The sequence below is a fragment of a genome, unplaced genomic scaffold (genome assembly GCF_019419815.1).
Source record: "Pyrus x bretschneideri cultivar Hongxiangsu unplaced genomic scaffold, Pyrus_bretschneideri_v1 Contig57, whole genome shotgun sequence".
In the NCBI taxonomy this organism is placed as follows: Eukaryota; Viridiplantae; Streptophyta; class Magnoliopsida; order Rosales; family Rosaceae; genus Pyrus; species Pyrus x bretschneideri.
Window position 1 is genome coordinate 2,036,916 of NW_025999795.1, and position 16,912 is coordinate 2,053,827.

The following is a 16,912-nucleotide window of genomic DNA, read 5'->3' on the forward strand; positions in this document are numbered from 1 at the left end:
TTATAAGCCTTTCTGACCTTCGAAAATGATGAAGTGCCACGGTTAAGTCATCAGTTGGTCACCTATTTAAACATCAATAAAATAATTAGAACCTACACATTGTCCAATGCTTTAATGTTCTCGCATAAGTCTATGTAAAAAGTGTATAATCAATTTAAAATATAGACATCTTATCGCTAGAGCGGCGTGAACTTTCTTCTCCTTCCTGCTTAGAGAGTTGCCACTTACACTTTTCTTTAATCGGGGATGTTCTATTATCTTGCCGACACATAGGTTAAGCGACAAGGAGCAAAAAGACAGATGGATTTGTAGGGAAGGTGGTAAAACCTTGTACTGAAAAAGAACACACTACAAAACGAGGGTTCATTTGAAAATATCTGAGAAATACTAAGAAAGTTATCTCAAAAATATAATTTTTTATGTGTTTTCCGTCACTTAACATCAATATCGTGCTAACAGTATAAAACATTATACAAAAAGCATGAAGTTACGAATAGATCGTAAATAATCTCACTTTTTAAAGGAGAGTTTTAACAAAAAATCCGTGATACTATTCACTTTAACAAAAAATCATATTTTTACACTAAAAAGTCAAATCTGATACTATTCACTTTAACCTTTCTTTTGTACTCATCGTTAAAACTCAAAGTTTTAAACATTTTTCATTAATTTTCTTTTTTTTAAAAAATCCTCTTAGCATTTCTATGTCTTAAAACCACAAGTGTCTAATCACAAAATCACATTCTATGAAAATGGATCTTTCCAGACAGACGAGAAAAATGTTATATTTACAAGTGTTAGGTCCAGAAAACTCTCTCTCTCTCTCAAACGTTCAAGACCCTTCTCCAAGTTTTCTTCCCACGATCCCATTACCTATATATATTATGCACAATGATAACTCCCTACCTCAACAAGAAATCTCAAAGTTGTAATTTCCCAATAAAGATAAGCTTACTAAGTGTGTGATTTCGTACATTTTTTCCGTGTGCACAACTTTCTGTGTTGTTAATAGTAACTATGGCTTCAGCATTGGCTTTGTCTTCTTCGTCACCTTTGTTGTCAAACAAAGCAAGGTCTTCAATCAAAGCAAACGCCATTCTGCCGTCATCCGCCACCTTTCCAACGCGTCAGAATAGGCTGCCAGTGGTGAGAGCTCAGGCCGGTGGAGACAAGTTGGACGTGCAAGTCAATCAGGGCAACCAAGGGACTGATGTGGAGAGGAGGCCAATGAGTTCGGCTGTGGACATTTCTCCTTTTGGTAAGTCTAACACTCTCAAATTTGACTTTTTTGAACAGAGGGTAACAAAGGAAAGTCCTAAGATGAACCTTAATCCGGCTGTAAAACAAACGACCTTACGAAATATTAATATACCGTAATGTGTCAACATCATTGTAATTAACAAAACTTATTACGGATGTTCAGTAAAATTGACATGAATTTCTAAATTCTTATTTGTTTTTAAATGTCACATCTCTACGTTTATAGCCACACAAATTCTATGTATATGACGTTTTGTCTTTTGACCCCGAGTTTGTTCTTTATTAAATTTCTTCAGCTTTTATCTCATTTGTTCACATGATTGTGATTTCTAGTTCCAGAAGTTGATACTTAAAAACCAAAGCGATCAAATATTGCTTAGCTATAATCAACGAAAATGGTACAAATTAATTTGCAGGTCTATTGGATCCCCTCGCCCCAGTGAGAACAATGCGGCAAATGCTGGACACAGTGGACCGGCTTTTCGGAGACACGGTGGCATTCCCCGGCAGAACCAAAGCAGCAGGGGAAGTTCGTGCGCCATGGGACATCAAAGACGACGAACACGAAATCAAAATGCGCTTTGACATGCCGGGGCTCTCGAAGGAGGACGTGAAGGTGTCGGTTGAGGACGATGTGCTAGTTATAAAGGGGGAGCAAAAGAAGGAAGAAGGCGGGGACGATTCGTGGTCGAGCAGGAGCTTTAGCTCCTACAATACCCGGCTTCAGCTGCCGGATAATTCGAAGAAGGACAAGATCAAGGCGGAGCTCAAGAATGGTGTTCTCTACATAGCTATTCCTAAGACCAAAGTTGAACGCAAGGTTATTGATGTTGCAATACAGTGAAAAAAACCTCATCTGTTTTGAATGCGAGCATGTACGTACTAGATCTTGTGGCTTTTGATTTTGTGTGTTGTTTTGGTCTCTTTACTTGTGCTTTGTTGCATTGTACAAAGTTGTTTCTAACATATGTAGTATTAAAATCCCAAATAAAATCGAAAATCAGCCACTGATACAGGTGACATAATTAATGGATCGAGAGTAGCTTTGGCAGGCGTAAGCTCGGAACTAACAAAATTCAGGCTTGATTCCCAAGTTGGGCCGCTTACTGACCCAAATCGGAGCTCGAGGTCCAAATCGTCTGAATTTTTTATTTAACATTCGCTTATCAAGTTGTTACAGTATAATCTAGTCTATGCATTTTTGAACCCTAAACGGTTAAACCCTATATGTGGAGAGGTGTCTTAAATACGAGCACATATTGTCGTAGAAATAGATGCACGCTTAAAAAAATAAGTTTTTCTTCATTTGCGTAATAACGTATGGGTACGGTCCTATATTTAGATACGTTGAAAAATCTCTTCTAGATAGATCGGTAAGGACATGAATCCATCTAACCTTTATATTTGGGAAAGGCCAAAATAGTACTCACACTTGATGAGCCAAAAAAAAAAAAAAAAAAAAGAACATGAATTAATTCTGTGATATTGATGAAATTAAGATTTCATTATAAAACTAATTGGCAATATGAGGAGTAACCCAAGATCATATAAGCACATAGCAAACCTTGTTCCTCACCAATGTGGGACAACTCTCAACACACTCCGCATGTGTGGTGGATTTTCAAGCCTACACGTGGACAACAACTAGGTGACATGGAGCATGTGTAGCCATTGGGCTTCACACGTGGACAACCTTGCTCTGATACCAGGATGAAATTGAGGTTCCATCATAAAATTAATTGGCAATATGGGAAGTAACCCAATATCATATAAGCACGTAACAAACATTGTTTCTCATCAATGTGGGATAACTCTCAACAGATATTACCTAAATTTCAAACTTGAATTGTTTACGAAAATGTGTAGAAAGTACGCACACACTTTTACTAATTAATTGTTAACCGTAGATTATGTGTCCTGCCGGGTGCTTACTAAATCCTACCTGACAAGTTCACAAAAGATCATGCTGCATGACTAGAAAATATTATTGGCCATTCATTCGTTATGTGTTTTACAAGAAAGGCTAGACTGATGAAAAGCTAAAACGATGTTGACTCAAAAGTGTGTATGATCTCAAAAGTGTGTATGATCAGCCATAGATTACGAAGCTTATACGCCGAAACGTAACCCTAATTACTTTACTCGATTTCTTCGGGAATGGATTTGAGCTTCGGTTTCCAAATTTTTGAAGAATCAACACAAGAAGAAGAAGCTTTCTTTTCAGGTCCTGATGCTGAAAGTGCCTCCTGCACTGATATTTGCTTAGTCAGTAGCTCTTCAAGCTGTTGCTTTGTTACGACGATCTTAATCCTTCTTGTAGCAGCACTATCATTTTCTGCAGAACCCGGAAGGGGAATCATATAGTAAACCTTCCCGAGCTTTAGTTTGCAATCAGGAGAAAGCTGCTCCGAAGCTTGCTTTGATAAACTAATACCGACGCCTGAAAAGTTCGATAAAATGTCCTTAACTAGGGTTGGTGCCCTGAATTCTAAAACCTTCCCATCTGTCTTCAAAACCCTCAGCACTTTGTCCTCCTTGGAGAGAACCAAACAGTTGCCCATTTTTCTTCACAGCTAGCTAGTGAGAGAGATGTTAAATATATATATATATAGCTAGGTCTGGAGAGAGAGAGAGAGAGAGAGAGAGAGAGAGAGAGAGAGTATTAACAAGCAGAGGTGTGAAGGAGCAAGGGTGACATGTATAGAGTGTGAGAGGAGGAGGAAATTAAGGCGACATAAATTAAGGAAGGGCAGAAGGAACGAGGGGGTTTGTTTTGTGGGGAGTGGAAAGAAGAAGGCAAAGAAAACTGTCCTTTTGTTGAGAAGGGCAATTTGGAGTGGGAATTGAGAAGCCAATAGTAGAGGGAACGAGAGATGTATAAATATTTGGTCTTGGTCTTTTGGAGTAAGAAAAGGAAAAAGAAAAATTAGTTTTCAACACGCATGCAGAGAGAGAGAGAGAGAAGTCCGTTAGTGGAGGGTGGTGCATTGGCATATTGCTCATAGCCTCATATCCATGGCGGCTTTGAGCTTTATTGATTTCTAGTAGTAGAAGAAGTTTAGGTCATGTCTGTTTACAAAGAAAAATATTGTATATTGAGTAATGATATTCTTATCACAATTTTATATCACATTTCTTTACCATCTTAGGTGATAGATGAGTCGAACAAGTTACATCATTTAATTTCAATTTTTTTATTAATTAAAACACTTAAATAATCTTAGGTGGTAGAAGAAGACTCCTCGTATACTATAATCACTACTACAAAATTATCTATAACTGGCGATCCAAAAACCGACAAAAAAAGTATATTATTGTCAGATTTTAAGCAAAATCGGATAGAAAATGAATGCAGTGACGGATATAATAAGTGACAGAATTGTCAATGTCAGGAAATTAATTTTTCGACAGAAAATACTTTAAAACCGACAGAAATTGTGTCGGATATAACCGACAGAAAATATATAAAACCGACAGAAATTGTGTCAGGAATATATTAATAATAAGTAATAGCATTCTCTGTCGGATAAAACCGACAGAAAATAGATTAATAATTAAAAAAATACAAAAAAGGACATGGAAGCATTCCCCCTTCTCCTTCTCGTTGAGCATTCTTCTTCCCTTCTGCTCGAAATGACCTGAATCTGCAGTTAATGAACAAACCAGATTGGGCAACATGCTTGAACGATGGAATTTGAAGCTTGAATTCAAAAGATCCAAAACTCAACTCCACCAACCTTCTTCCCAACACAAACACAACAATCCATTCCAAAAAAACAGAAAAGAAAACCCACATCTTCCATAAATAGAAGAACGAAGAAAAGCGTGGAGATCCTAAATCACACACAGCATTCAAACATCAAACACTTACACAATCAACGGAACGAGAAAAACAATGAAGAAAAAAAAGAGGCTCACTCATCTTTCTCTTCAGTGCTTTGTAACGGGCTTCGATCGGACTCTGAGGAGCAAAAGGGAGGAGAAAGAACAGATGAAACAACGGCACAAAGAATCAGAGAAAGCAAAAATCAAAAACCATGTAACGGGGAAGAAGAAACGTGTGTGTACAATGTTTGTATGCGACCATATTACAAATTTTCTACAGGATTGAAGCTCAGGTTAGAGTGAAACATACAAAAGTGGGGGAGGATCTGGTGTAAGTGAGAACAAGATTAGCAACCTTTTCGCCTCTGTAAGCCCAATCAGCAGTGTCTTTCTTCTCGAAAACAACCTCCATATCTCGCTGTTGGGCGTGTTTCAGCTGCTCTCTGTCACCACACATTCCAAAAATCCCATCTTTCCCATTTCTTCAAATACCCAAAACCAAAATTTTGAAGAAAAAAAAAAATTTGCATGTACCTGATCGATGAGATAAGATTTGGGTTCTTGCCCTCTTTGTCTTGGGGCGTTTCATGGCTGTTTTCTCGGTAGTTTTGTGGAGGATCATCTTCCATGGCCTCGTGGGTGCGCTTCGATGCCGGCATTGCTATGGTTTTTCTCTTATTTGTAAATTAAAAGGAGAAGGGAGAATGCTCAACAAAAAATATAAAAATGAGGAGGAAATGAGGAGAGGAGAAAATGAGGAAGTAAGGGGGAAGGGAAAGGGCACCGACTCAAGAGATGGAGGGATTTTATTTTCATTACTGTCGGTTAAAACCGATAGAAACATTTTTTTTAAATAAAAACCGACAGAGATTTTTTATTACTGTCGATTATAACCAACAGAAAAAAATGACAGCAAAATTCCCCCCAAAATTTCCTCCCAAAATTTTAAATTCCCACCCAACTTTTGAAAATCACCCCCCCCAAAAAAAAATCTGTTACGATTTTAAAAAATAAAATAATAATTGTTTAGGTTAATAAATAAATAATATGCATTTAAATAGAATACATTTTAAAAATTAAATAAATAATTCTTTGGTTTAATAGATAATAACTCATGTGAAATATGCGATAAATAAACAAAAAGATAATTGTTCAATGAAAATGTCATCACACAAACTAAATATTGTCTAATCAATACTTGAAAAACATAAATAAAAATTTAGCACAAATTATTTTTCCCACTTCAAAATTTAGGCAAATTTAACATAGATATGCATTCTACGAAACTAGTTTCCATGATTTAACCATCAAACTTGTTTGTAGATAATACAAGATCACATACGTAAAAAATCGCAAAAAAAATAAAAAACATGCAGAGATTAGGTAACGGAAACAAAAGTTTTCAACGGTTGTAAACGAAAAATCACAATTTAATGATTATTTTAGCTCCGGTTTTGATGATTTTTTAACAGCTACACTCTTCGACCCTATAAGAATGCAATGAATGAATTTAATCTTCAATTTAAAATATTTACAATAGTGGATACCACAAAATCTTATTTTATACTTAGTAAAAGTATAATATTAACTTTAAGTGTTTGTTTAATCTACCATTTCGACGCGATATGCATTCTACGAAACTTTTTTCAATGATCTAACTGTCAAACTTATTTGTACACACTCCGAGATTGCATACGTAAAAAATTATAAAAAACAAACATTCAGAGATTATGTAACGGAACAAAATTTTTAACAGTTATAAACGAAAAATCACAATTTAACGGTTATTTTAACTCTGATTTTGATGATTTTTTACAGCTACACTCCTCGATCCTATAAGAATGCATTGAATGAATTCGATCTTCAATTGAAAAAATTTACACTAGTGGATACCACAAAATCTTATTTTATACTTAATGGAAGTATAACATTAACTCTTAAGTGTTTGTTTAATCTACTGTATTGACGTGATACACATTCTACGAAACTTTTTTCAATGATCTAACCGTCAAACTTATTTGTACACACTCTGAGATCACATATGTAAAAAATCACAAAAAACAAACATTTAGAGATTAGGTAACAAAACAAAAGTTTTCAACGGTTATAAACGAAAAATCACAATTTAACGGTTATTTTAGCTCCGATTTTGATATTTTTTACAGCTACACTCCTCGACCCTATAAGAATGCATTGAATGAATTCGATCTTCAATTTAAAACATTTACACTAGTAGATACCACAAAATCTTATTTTATACTTGATGGGGAAGTATAACATTCTAAGTGTTGGTTTAATCTACCATTTTGATTCGATACGCATTATACGAAATGTTTTTCAACGATTTAACCGTCAAACTTGTTTGTACACACTTCAAGATCGCATACGTAAAAAATCACAAAAAACAAACATTCAGAGATTAGGTAACGAACAAAAGTTTTCAATGGTTATAAATGAAAAATCACAATTTAACAGTTATTTTAGCTCCGATTTTGATGATTTTTTGTAGCTACACTCCTTGATCCTATAAGAATGCAATGAATGAATTCAATTTTCAATTTAAAATATTTACAATAGTGGATAAATCTTATTTTATACTTAATTGAAGTATAACATTAACTCTTAAATGTTTGTTAAATCTATCAATTTGATAGGATATGCATTATACGAAACTAGTTTCTACGATCCAACCGTCAAATGTGTTTGTATATAATTTGAGATAACTTGTGTAAAAAATCGCAAAAAAAAAAAAAAAACATTCAGAGATTATTCTGGCGACAGTCCAAAATTTTGCTTTGTTCGTGTCAGTTATATCCGACAGGACTGTGAGTGAAAAAAAAAATTTTAAAACATGTGTTTATTTATTTATTTTTAATCAATATAATATTTTAAAATAATAAAATCAGACATGATAGAGTACACTAAATGTTCATGCGTGTTTATGTGCCAGACAATGTGCTTTGTGACGCATTGAAAACAATTGTTTGAATTTGTTTTTATCTTGTTGCTTGCCTGTGAGGGAGCATAATCCTTATTACAAAAATAATAGAGCTTCAGATTGTAGTCTGTTGTTATTATTTTCTCAAAAAATTTATGACACGTGAGAATTGGGTTCATTATACTTTAGGGTCATGAGTGAAAAAAATATATTTAAAATATGTGTTTATTTATTTATTTTTAATCAATATAACATTTTAAAATAATAAAATTTTTATTTCTGTCGGTTATAACCGCCAGCATACTAAAATAATAACCGTCAGAAAGTAAAATAATAAAATAGTTAATTTCTGTCGGTTAAAACCGCCACCATTAACTTAAAAACCGTCAGAATCTGTCAAAAATATTTTAAAAAAAGGATTAAAAAATAGTGTCGGTTATAACCGACATAATTTTTTTGATATCCGCCACTAAATATTCGCCAGAACTTTATGTCGGATATAACCGACGTGATTTTTCTAATATTCGCCACTAATTAAATGTTGTGTCGGATATAATTTATCCGACATGATTTTTCTAATATTCGCCATCTAAAACTAATATTGCAGTAGTGAATCATCATTTAATTAACAATCTTTTTATTAATTATTGATTAACATTTTGAAATTAAATGTTAATTAATTTAGATGATGTGGCTATCCACATCAGATGCTACTTAAAGTGATATACAATTATGGTACAAAAATATAATAAAAATAGTATTATTGTTGTATATTCCGTGCTCAATGATTCATGTCTCTATCAAGGTAGAGAATTATTAAAGAGAAATTTGTTTATTTCGTTCTCAATCTGTCATATTCGTATTCATTCTTGTGATAAGTACACCCGATTCTGATGTTTCTGTCAAAAGTCACATAGGCAATCCATGCCTATTGATTTGTTTTGTTTGTTTATTTTTTTATAATGTACAAGTGGCATAGCATTGTAGGATGGACACTACTTTAGACTCTGGGTGATTTTTATATTGAGGTATGAACCAACGGAAATCTTCTGTGGAAATTTTATAAAGCTTACTTTGGAGGCTGGCAGGTAGATACATCATCCTTATGGCTTGGGTGACGCCAAAGAACAAAAGAAAATACATACCTATATATCCAAGTGGTGCTTCTTTTTTCTTTCTTAAAGCATAATTTGTAGGAATGGACGAGATTAGCCCTTTCGTAATGGTTGTGTAAGAGAAACCAACCTTTCTGTGTAGGGCTAAGGACCAATACATCTAAAATATTTCATGCTTTTCCTCATCCGCCTTATTTTTTATTAATAAACTAAAATAAAAGAGCTAGATATATAATGGGGGGATCGAACCAAAACCCGCAAAGAACAAATAATCAACAAAACGAAAATATGTGATCATTTTTGTGTTTAACTAGTATTAGTCATCAATGGATTCGCATTTTAATTGGTTACGTTTGTTCAAATTCACAAAGGTGGATTTGGGTTGTCCACTGAGTGCATGTCTTTGTCAGATTAGGAAGAAAGAAATGAAACCAGAAGACAGAGATCTCCTGCTTGCACAAAGTGCACCTCTAATTAATTAGTTTATTGAGTAGTTAGCTTACTAGGTTATTTAAATAAGTACACCCCATGAACCTAACCTAACCCTAGACTTTGGCCTTCTCATGCTTCATTTTAAATTCGTCAGCGATATGTATGTGAATGAGGATATATTCTTTTGTATGTAGAGTTTATGACGTGATGACGAACTGGATATAAAAGGATATATCTTCGATTCTATGTAAGAATTTATTTTGATAAGTTTGATTAAAAGATGAGACAAATGCGTACGTAAGTAGATCTCATCAAACATGTAAAATCTGTGAAACTAGCTTTGAGCTAGGCTGCCACATCTAGAACTTAGAATTGCAAAGAGACAAATGATCATCCAGTTCGATTTGCATGGGGTGCTGAACGGTCAAAAGTGGGTTGGGGCGGAACACATATGTTAGGTTTTTGAACAGAAAGAAAGATGGGTGGAGGAGCCCATCCATGAGTGTATGAAAACCTTAGAAGGCATTGTGCCGACTCACCCTCAAGTAGAGAAACTCCTTCGTTGTGGTTCCAAACAAGTTCAACGAATCTAAGCCAATCGACACAGATGTGGGTTAATTGGCTGGGGCAAAGTGTTTGTTGTCTTGTATGAAGTTTGAATCTTCCAACTCTATAGATTTGAATAATTTATGGGCCGTTTGATAACATTTTGTTTTTAGTTTTCAGCTTTTTTGGCTAAAAATTCGTCTGGTAAATACTTTTAGCTTTCAATTTTAAAAATTCAACAAAGTAGCGTTTCAATTTTGATTTCATGTAGTAATCAAATTATCAAAACAATGCGAAAAATGAAAACGAAAAGTTCTTAAACCACTCATGGAATATAGTCCAACAACATCCAAACCCAAACACAAACTGGAGAGCTTACCACTTCCTACTACTTCACTCAGAGTCACAGGTACTTGCAACTTGGGTCTCTGATCTAACTAGTGCAGTGCATACTTGTTATACATGCAATGCCAGCAGACCCCTTCACCGGTAAACGCCGACAACTGCCTCCGACTTCGCGAAGAGTTCATCGACTATTGTTCGGTACAGAACAAGTTTCTTGTTGAGATTATAAAGTTGGGATGCATTAGACATTCCCTGTTACAGACTGTTCTATTAGCTACTTGATTCATTTATACATTTTTTCTTTGTCAATACAATTTTCTTTTTCGAGAACTTGTAACGAAATTCGTAGATATTTTCAGTTTTTGTTTTCAAATATGAGTTTTCTGCGGTAGAGTTGCTCCTTGAGGGCATTACTCAATCAAATTTGGAGTCCTATGATCAAACCTGGGTGAAAATTTCATCCAACTATATTGAATAATGAAATGTTTGACCAAACCTTCCGTTGTAGAAGAGGACAAGTAGGAAGCATAGACACGAAAAGATATACAACCAGGTACAAGACAAATTATCTCGACGAGAGGAGAGGAAAAGTGACAGAAGTTCATTGACTACTTTAATGTATGGAAGATAAAGCCAGTTAGGCAACTTAGACCTACAAAACCATTGGGGCGATAGAAAAAACCAATAACGCACTATTTTTTTGTTGAACTTTTTTGACAAGTTAGTGCGTTATTAGATTCAGACACCATCACGGTGGCCTCCGCAAGTCTCTAAGAAAACCTAGCTCCATAGTCATCATGTGGGAGGAATTTTGGGATCACAAATCTAAAATGTCGCCCCAACTCTGAGCAGCTAGAAAGCCAGATGTGGGTGAGATTAGAACGAGAAAAGAGCACCACGAAAAGTTAAGACCGGCAAGCTCTAAAGAGCTTCCGATCGTGAGAAGCTTCAAAGCATTCAAGATTTTCAGGATTATCCCTCTAGATTTCATAACGAAGTTCAGTAAAATTAAACCATTAAACTCCTCAGAATTCCATCCAACTCTACAAGTTTAAAATAAAACCCACAGATAACCCCATGTAGGTCACAACGATACCTAACAGTAACCATGACAAAAGCGTAGAGAAACACAATATGCCGAAATGTTTGTCTCTGTGTATGCATACGGTTGATATATCTATCAGCAGCAGATTAGTCATGGAAACATGAAGAGGTGGTTCACTGCGGCGGAGAACGAGGGGCACGGGGTCGAACTGGTGTCTTTGAGGGGCTTACCCTGCATGCATATTACATAAAGAATGAATAGGATGTCCAAAGTAAATTGATCCTAAAAGAAAATTTGAGGCGTGGGAGGTGGGGGATGCGGGGAGAGGTAATGAGGCAAGCTGAACATTCTGACAAACTGACCTTATCGGGAGCGATCCCATAACCACACCACTACAGTTAAGAGCCGCAATGGCGCTTTCAGCCTGCAAGAGTGAAAACATAGAGAGTAAGAATCATTCTCAGATTTTCACTACCTAAGTTACAGAGCACAACAGAAAGGATGAGAAGACTAATAGACAACTTTTAATCTAATCGTTCTCACAAAGAAATAGAACAACTCAAAATAACAGAAAGACCATTTTCCTTGTTCAAAATAATTTATGATCTTCAAAATATTATGTCGAAGAAACTTTCACCAATTAAATCAAAATATTTGGTGACTGGGTGATTTTGGACATGCGTATGTGCAACAACAGACCACATCAATGATTTGCATCAATTCGGTGTTAGCCATGCCCATACAACTCCATTTCAAGCATGTTTGGAGAGTAGATCAGATATGTAGGTTAACATCTCCTATCCAATTATCTGCTCCTTCCCCTTGATCACTATGGTCCTCCAAACATGTCCATTTTACTTGGTCTGTTTGTTTAAGAAACACTTAGAGTCGCTAAGGAAGGGGCAGTGAGTAGTTGTTTTATTGCCATAGTTTCTGTTTACTATAATACCAGTGGTACAAGGGGTAAAGCTTACTGTGGTGTTCTATTCGAATCAGATAACTAAAGCCAAATCTTAAAACAGTAGTGAAAGTGTGAGACAATAGATTTCAAAGCTACTTATACAGAACAGTAAATCAGACAGGTCTGTCTGATGCTGATCGAAGACTAACAAGTATTTAAGAGAAAAGGTCGGACTATAAATCAACTGTAGGTTTTGACCTCTAATTGCCCCAGAGAAAAGATGAATACATGCATACACACTCACAAAGCACAGTACACAATGAGGCTTAGGTGTGCTAAAAATCCAACTTACATACACTAGGTACTTACCACGGTAAATTCAACAAAAGCAATACGAGTGGAGTGATGATAGTCTCCAAGCAGCCTCAGGCGCTGAACCTACACGACCCGAAGAAAGTCCATACAATAAGGTTGCAGTTTTAGAACAAGCAGTAATCAAAATTTGTCATAAACTGAACTACCAACCTCTCCACAAAGTGTTTCAAAAAAGAGTTTGACATCAGCTTGAGTAATCTGCACCAAGTAAACAAACAATTCAGGAAAAGGTGCACCAGTTATTGTCCTAAAACACCCAAACGTGATCGGAAAGTTGGAATTACCTTCTTGTCAATATTTGTACAGTAAATAGTCCTTGAGCACATCTCACGCTCATCATCAGACTACAAAATAATAACAAAAGAAACCCAAGTAAGAACAGGTAAAATCAGCGCAATTCAATGAATCACTTTTTATCACTCTTGGGAAAAATGTTGATGACAAGTGGTAAAATATGGTCCTCACCCTTGGCAAAAATGTTGGGTTAACAGGTGCAATTGCAGTTTTTGAAGGCAGCACCTTTACTGGGTAGTAGCCAAGCATCGTTCCTGACAGACTTAGAGCATTCCTTGCACCTTCTGCAAGGATGGAAAAATCGTTGAATCAGCACATTGAAACAAAGATTCATTAATTCATCATAACTAGACCCAGAATTATCAATGAACTTAAAGCATGCAACATGTTAGTTTTTATAATACCTTCATCTGTGAACTCAATGAAGGCAAATCGAAGAACTGAATTTGGATCACCGCAGACACGACAGTCCACAACCTTTAGGAAGAAGCCATGGAGAAATTCAGATTATAATCCACCATTCTAGCATTATCTATATTGAACCCATACAAACTAGAAAAGTAAAAACTTTGGTTACCTGTCCACAGCCAAGAAAGAGAGCAGCCAGGTTCTCTTCAGTAACCTGATACGACATAAACAGAATGTCAGTTATACAAAGATTAGCATTTGCAACACAAATTTTTTGAAATGTGATAGCAAACTACAATGCAACTATTACCTGTTGGTCAATGTCAGATACATATACAGTCCTCCTAATCATTTCCTCCCTCTGAGCCAAATTCAATTTGTAATAGTTCCTACCCCGACCTTGACTATAACCATTCTTCTTCTGTGAACGAAAAGAAGGTAAACAAACAATAAGAAAAGCAAAATTAAACAAATATTGGTACTTGATCAATGAAATTTCTAGATAACTAAAAGTCGAAAAAAAAAAAACCAAAATTTTCATATGAATCCTCATAATACAATGACCTATCAGTGTATCATTCATTTTTCAGAAACAAAACACAAGGAAAAACAACCAAACAAAACGAAAACACCACTACTTTGTCGATCAATTAATTACCTGCATTTTCTCAGCAGCCAAACATAAAAAATTTAAACTTTGGTAAGGAAATGCAAAAATCTCACATACCTTCCTACCCATTAGTCCATTGGCATTGCCAGAGTTAGTGTGCATTATAAATCCGTTAGTAAATCCAAACCCACCAGCAAAATCAAAGCCGCCATTGTTGTTGACAAGGGAAGGAGGCACAAACTCCTTAGCCATGGGATTCAACTTAGACAGCAAGTCCTCCAAATCTCTCATTTCACGCTTGTATTTCTCATCCCCTTCCCCATTTGACCTCTGATCAATCACATAGCCTTCAGACATATCCTCCGCCGTCTGATGGTTATCAACCCCATTGGAATCAACCCCATTTGGGGTCTGACCCGATTGAGCCTTGTGATTGTTAGTGGCGACTGAGAAAGTTGTCACTTTCTCCTGCTCCAGAAACTTCCCCTCTGGACTCTGATCGTCTCCGTTGGACTGTACATTGGCCTCGGCACTCAGGACCACAGAGGAATCGACTTTGGGTTTTCGGTTTTCGAGATCGTTCTGTGCATTCGAGTCTGACGACACTGCTGTGTTGTCGAAATTTGGTGCACTCTCAGCAACAGCCATGATCAAAGAACAACCCCTTTTATTCGATTCAAAGACTGAATCTTTATTCTTCTTCAAAATTTATCTGCAAAATTGTTACCCAACACTGCTGATCATAGAAATAAATAAAAAAACGAATCATTTTTCAAACCAACAAAGAACAAAAAATTTCCAGACAGACCCAGATGATGAATTTCACCGGAAAAACTTACCTGGATTTTTCTAGACCAACTCCATTGAAATGAAATCAAACCCACCTCAAGATCGCTTAAGTACACGAGATTAAAAACGCAAAAGCAACAAAAAGGGCAAAAACAGCCTGCAAATTTGATAAGAAAATGGTAAAAAAAAACAAAGCACTACCTTTTTTTTCTTTCTTCTTCTTCTCTTATTTATATTAAAAGATTATAAATTTCAGTGAAGATGAGAGTCTCGACGAGAGAGAGAGGTAAAGGGTGTTCGTTTTTGGTGCTTGGGATCGTCCGTTCTATGCAGAGGAGAGAGAGGGCACTGCCTTTTTGGACCTTCTCTTCTCTCACAACGTACCAAATTGTCGATGACTATGATATACATTTTTTGGTGATGAATAAAAATTTAAGAAAAAAATTACCCACCAACCCAATTACCTTTTATTTTTTAATTGCCACAATAACCCATGTGTTTTCCTTTCTGTACTTCCCCCATATAAATATTTATACAAAATTGCACAAACATAAATATTATATTAAATATATAATTTTATAGATGATGACATGCATCAAGCATGCGTGACCTACATACACGCATTAGAGAAATTTTTCAGTGTGTCGGAACACTGTCCAATACATCAAATATCATAATATAATTTGTTAAAAATTACAAAAAAAATTAAACAAATATATTATATCACCTAATATACTGACTCGTGTTTTTAACACACTAAATTTTGTTTTCGCCCATTGAGATAAGATTAGTGAGAGCATATTATGGAAGGAAATTAAGAAGGGTTTATGTACTTACCATATACAAATTGTTTTGGATATGCATCCATCCCCCACAACGTTTTTTGCATTTTTCTGGTCAGAAGAATAATCTTTTTGAATGAGGTTGTTACGTTATAATTCAGAGGAAGTTTGTTGACTTGAATTTTTTAATTGCAACAAAACAAAAGGCTTTGGAAAATGAATTAAAAAAATAGAAACGTTGAATTTGGAGCAGTGATAATACTTTATAATTAAAAGTTTTTTAATTATTGACAGAAATTTAGAACAAAAGAGATGCAGAGATACTTACGAAAATTTTGAAAGAAATTTTAAGAAAAGATATATAATACTTGTAGTTAAAGGAGACTTGGTGTAAAATCGAACGTAACGATGTTTTAAGATTTATACAATCGACTTTCAACCTCACTTAATAGAATAAGGCTCGATTGTTGTTGCAGAATTTTTTTAATCATTATATTTTAGCATCTCACAAAAGTATAATTGTTTAATTGATGAAAAAAATTGAGAAATCGAATACAGAAAGACGTCGACGTTTTTTATATGCTTGAAAGTTGACGTTGACACTGGAGGCATGTGAACGAGTTTTGGTGTTTTCAATTTGCTTTGCTTTTTGTTTTCGTAGTTTTTTCGGTGATTAAAACAAACTTTGAATTTTTATGTGTTTTGTTTGAATAGAAAATGGGTGAAAGTTTGACCATGTCGCATATAAATTCAAGTATTAGTTTTTTGTTGTTTTATATTTATTATTATTAAGGGAAGCGTTTAAAGTTAATACAATAATATAAGAGAGCAGTATTTTTAATCCGATGAGTGAAAACTTAACATTCTATTTATTAGGATATTAAACCATATATATGTTGTTGAAATTTAATTATAATTGACAAAGATTAGGATATTAAACCACATATACGTTGTTGAAATTTAATTATAATTGACAAAGAAATCAATTCACCTAGGAATGACATTGACGATATAGTTAATCTGTTAACGAATGATTGAATTTACGATCTCGAATGTGCAAGTAAATACCCTGAACCAAAGAACTATAAATTCTTATCTAATTAGTTTATTTATCACAATATTTTTACATATACGTGTGTATAATATAATAAATAAACAATAACTACTATTGCTTTGCTTAATACAATTTATAATCGTCTTTATCTAACAATTTATGGTTCTTTTCTTCATAATTTGGTCTAACTTCC

The 16,912-nt window shown here is 34.9% G+C and overlaps 3 protein-coding genes across 4 annotated transcripts; 1 reads left to right on the plus strand and 2 right to left on the minus strand.

The window, feature by feature from the left end:
* The first annotated feature begins 817 nt into the window (after nt 1-817).
* Nucleotides 818-2,865, plus strand: LOC103943366 (small heat shock protein, chloroplastic-like). Its single transcript, XM_009353653.3, has 2 exons — nt 818-1,258; nt 1,677-2,865. The coding sequence occupies exons 1-2, from the start codon at nt 1,018-1,020 to the stop codon at nt 2,102-2,104; spliced, it is 669 nt and encodes a 222-aa protein (XP_009351928.1). The 5' UTR covers nt 818-1,017; the 3' UTR covers nt 2,105-2,865.
* A 350-nt stretch (nt 2,866-3,215) lies between these two features.
* LOC103943510 lies at nt 3,216-4,082 on the minus strand. Its single transcript, XM_009353820.2, has one exon. The coding sequence runs from the start codon at nt 3,819-3,821 to the stop codon at nt 3,399-3,401; it is 423 nt and encodes a 140-aa protein (XP_009352095.2). The 5' UTR covers nt 3,822-4,082; the 3' UTR covers nt 3,216-3,398.
* Nucleotides 4,083-11,446: 7,364 nt separating this feature from the next.
* Nucleotides 11,447-15,272, minus strand: LOC103943365 (polyadenylate-binding protein-interacting protein 12). 2 transcript variants are annotated; one of them, XM_048571175.1, is made up of 11 exons: nt 15,086-15,272; nt 14,212-14,808; nt 13,795-13,905; nt 13,654-13,698; nt 13,481-13,553; nt 13,248-13,360; nt 13,067-13,126; nt 12,933-12,980; nt 12,777-12,845; nt 11,869-11,930; nt 11,447-11,737 (listed from the first exon to the last, which is right to left on the minus strand). In XM_048571175.1, exons 2-11 carry the CDS (start codon nt 14,740-14,742, stop codon nt 11,680-11,682), a joined length of 1,170 nt encoding a protein of 389 aa, XP_048427132.1. In that variant the 5' UTR covers nt 14,743-14,808; nt 15,086-15,272; the 3' UTR covers nt 11,447-11,679. The 2 variants fall into 2 exon arrangements, with proteins under 2 accessions (XP_048427132.1, XP_009351926.2); XM_009353651.2 differs by lacking the exon at nt 15,086-15,272 and adding an exon at nt 14,934-15,078 and having other exon boundaries at nt 14,212-14,806.
* Nucleotides 15,273-16,912: the final 1,640 nt, after the last annotated feature.

What these genes read in the sequence shown, in the direction of transcription:
- LOC103943510 (XM_009353820.2), bottom strand. Translation starts at nt 3,821, where the DNA reads ATGGGCAACTGTTTGGTTCTCTCCAAGGAGGACAAAGTGCTGAGGGTT.
- LOC103943366 (XM_009353653.3), top strand. Translation starts at nt 1,018, where the DNA reads ATGGCTTCAGCATTGGCTTTGTCTTCTTCGTCACCTTTGTTGTCAAAC. An exon ending in TGTGGACATTTCTCCTTTTG is followed by an intron (nt 1,259 to 1,676) that starts GTAAGTCTAACA and finishes ATTAATTTGCAG; the next exon opens with GTCTATTGGATCCCCTCGCC.
- LOC103943365 (XM_048571175.1), bottom strand. Translation starts at nt 14,742, where the DNA reads ATGGCTGTTGCTGAGAGTGCACCAAATTTCGACAACACAGCAGTGTCG. An exon ending in TCTTTCTTGGCTGTGGACAG is followed by an intron (nt 13,554 to 13,653) that starts GTAACCAAAGTT and finishes TTCTTCCTAAAG; the next exon opens with GTTGTGGACTGTCGTGTCTG. An exon ending in TTGAAACACTTTGTGGAGAG is followed by an intron (nt 12,846 to 12,932) that starts GTTGGTAGTTCA and finishes CGGGTCGTGTAG; the next exon opens with GTTCAGCGCCTGAGGCTGCT.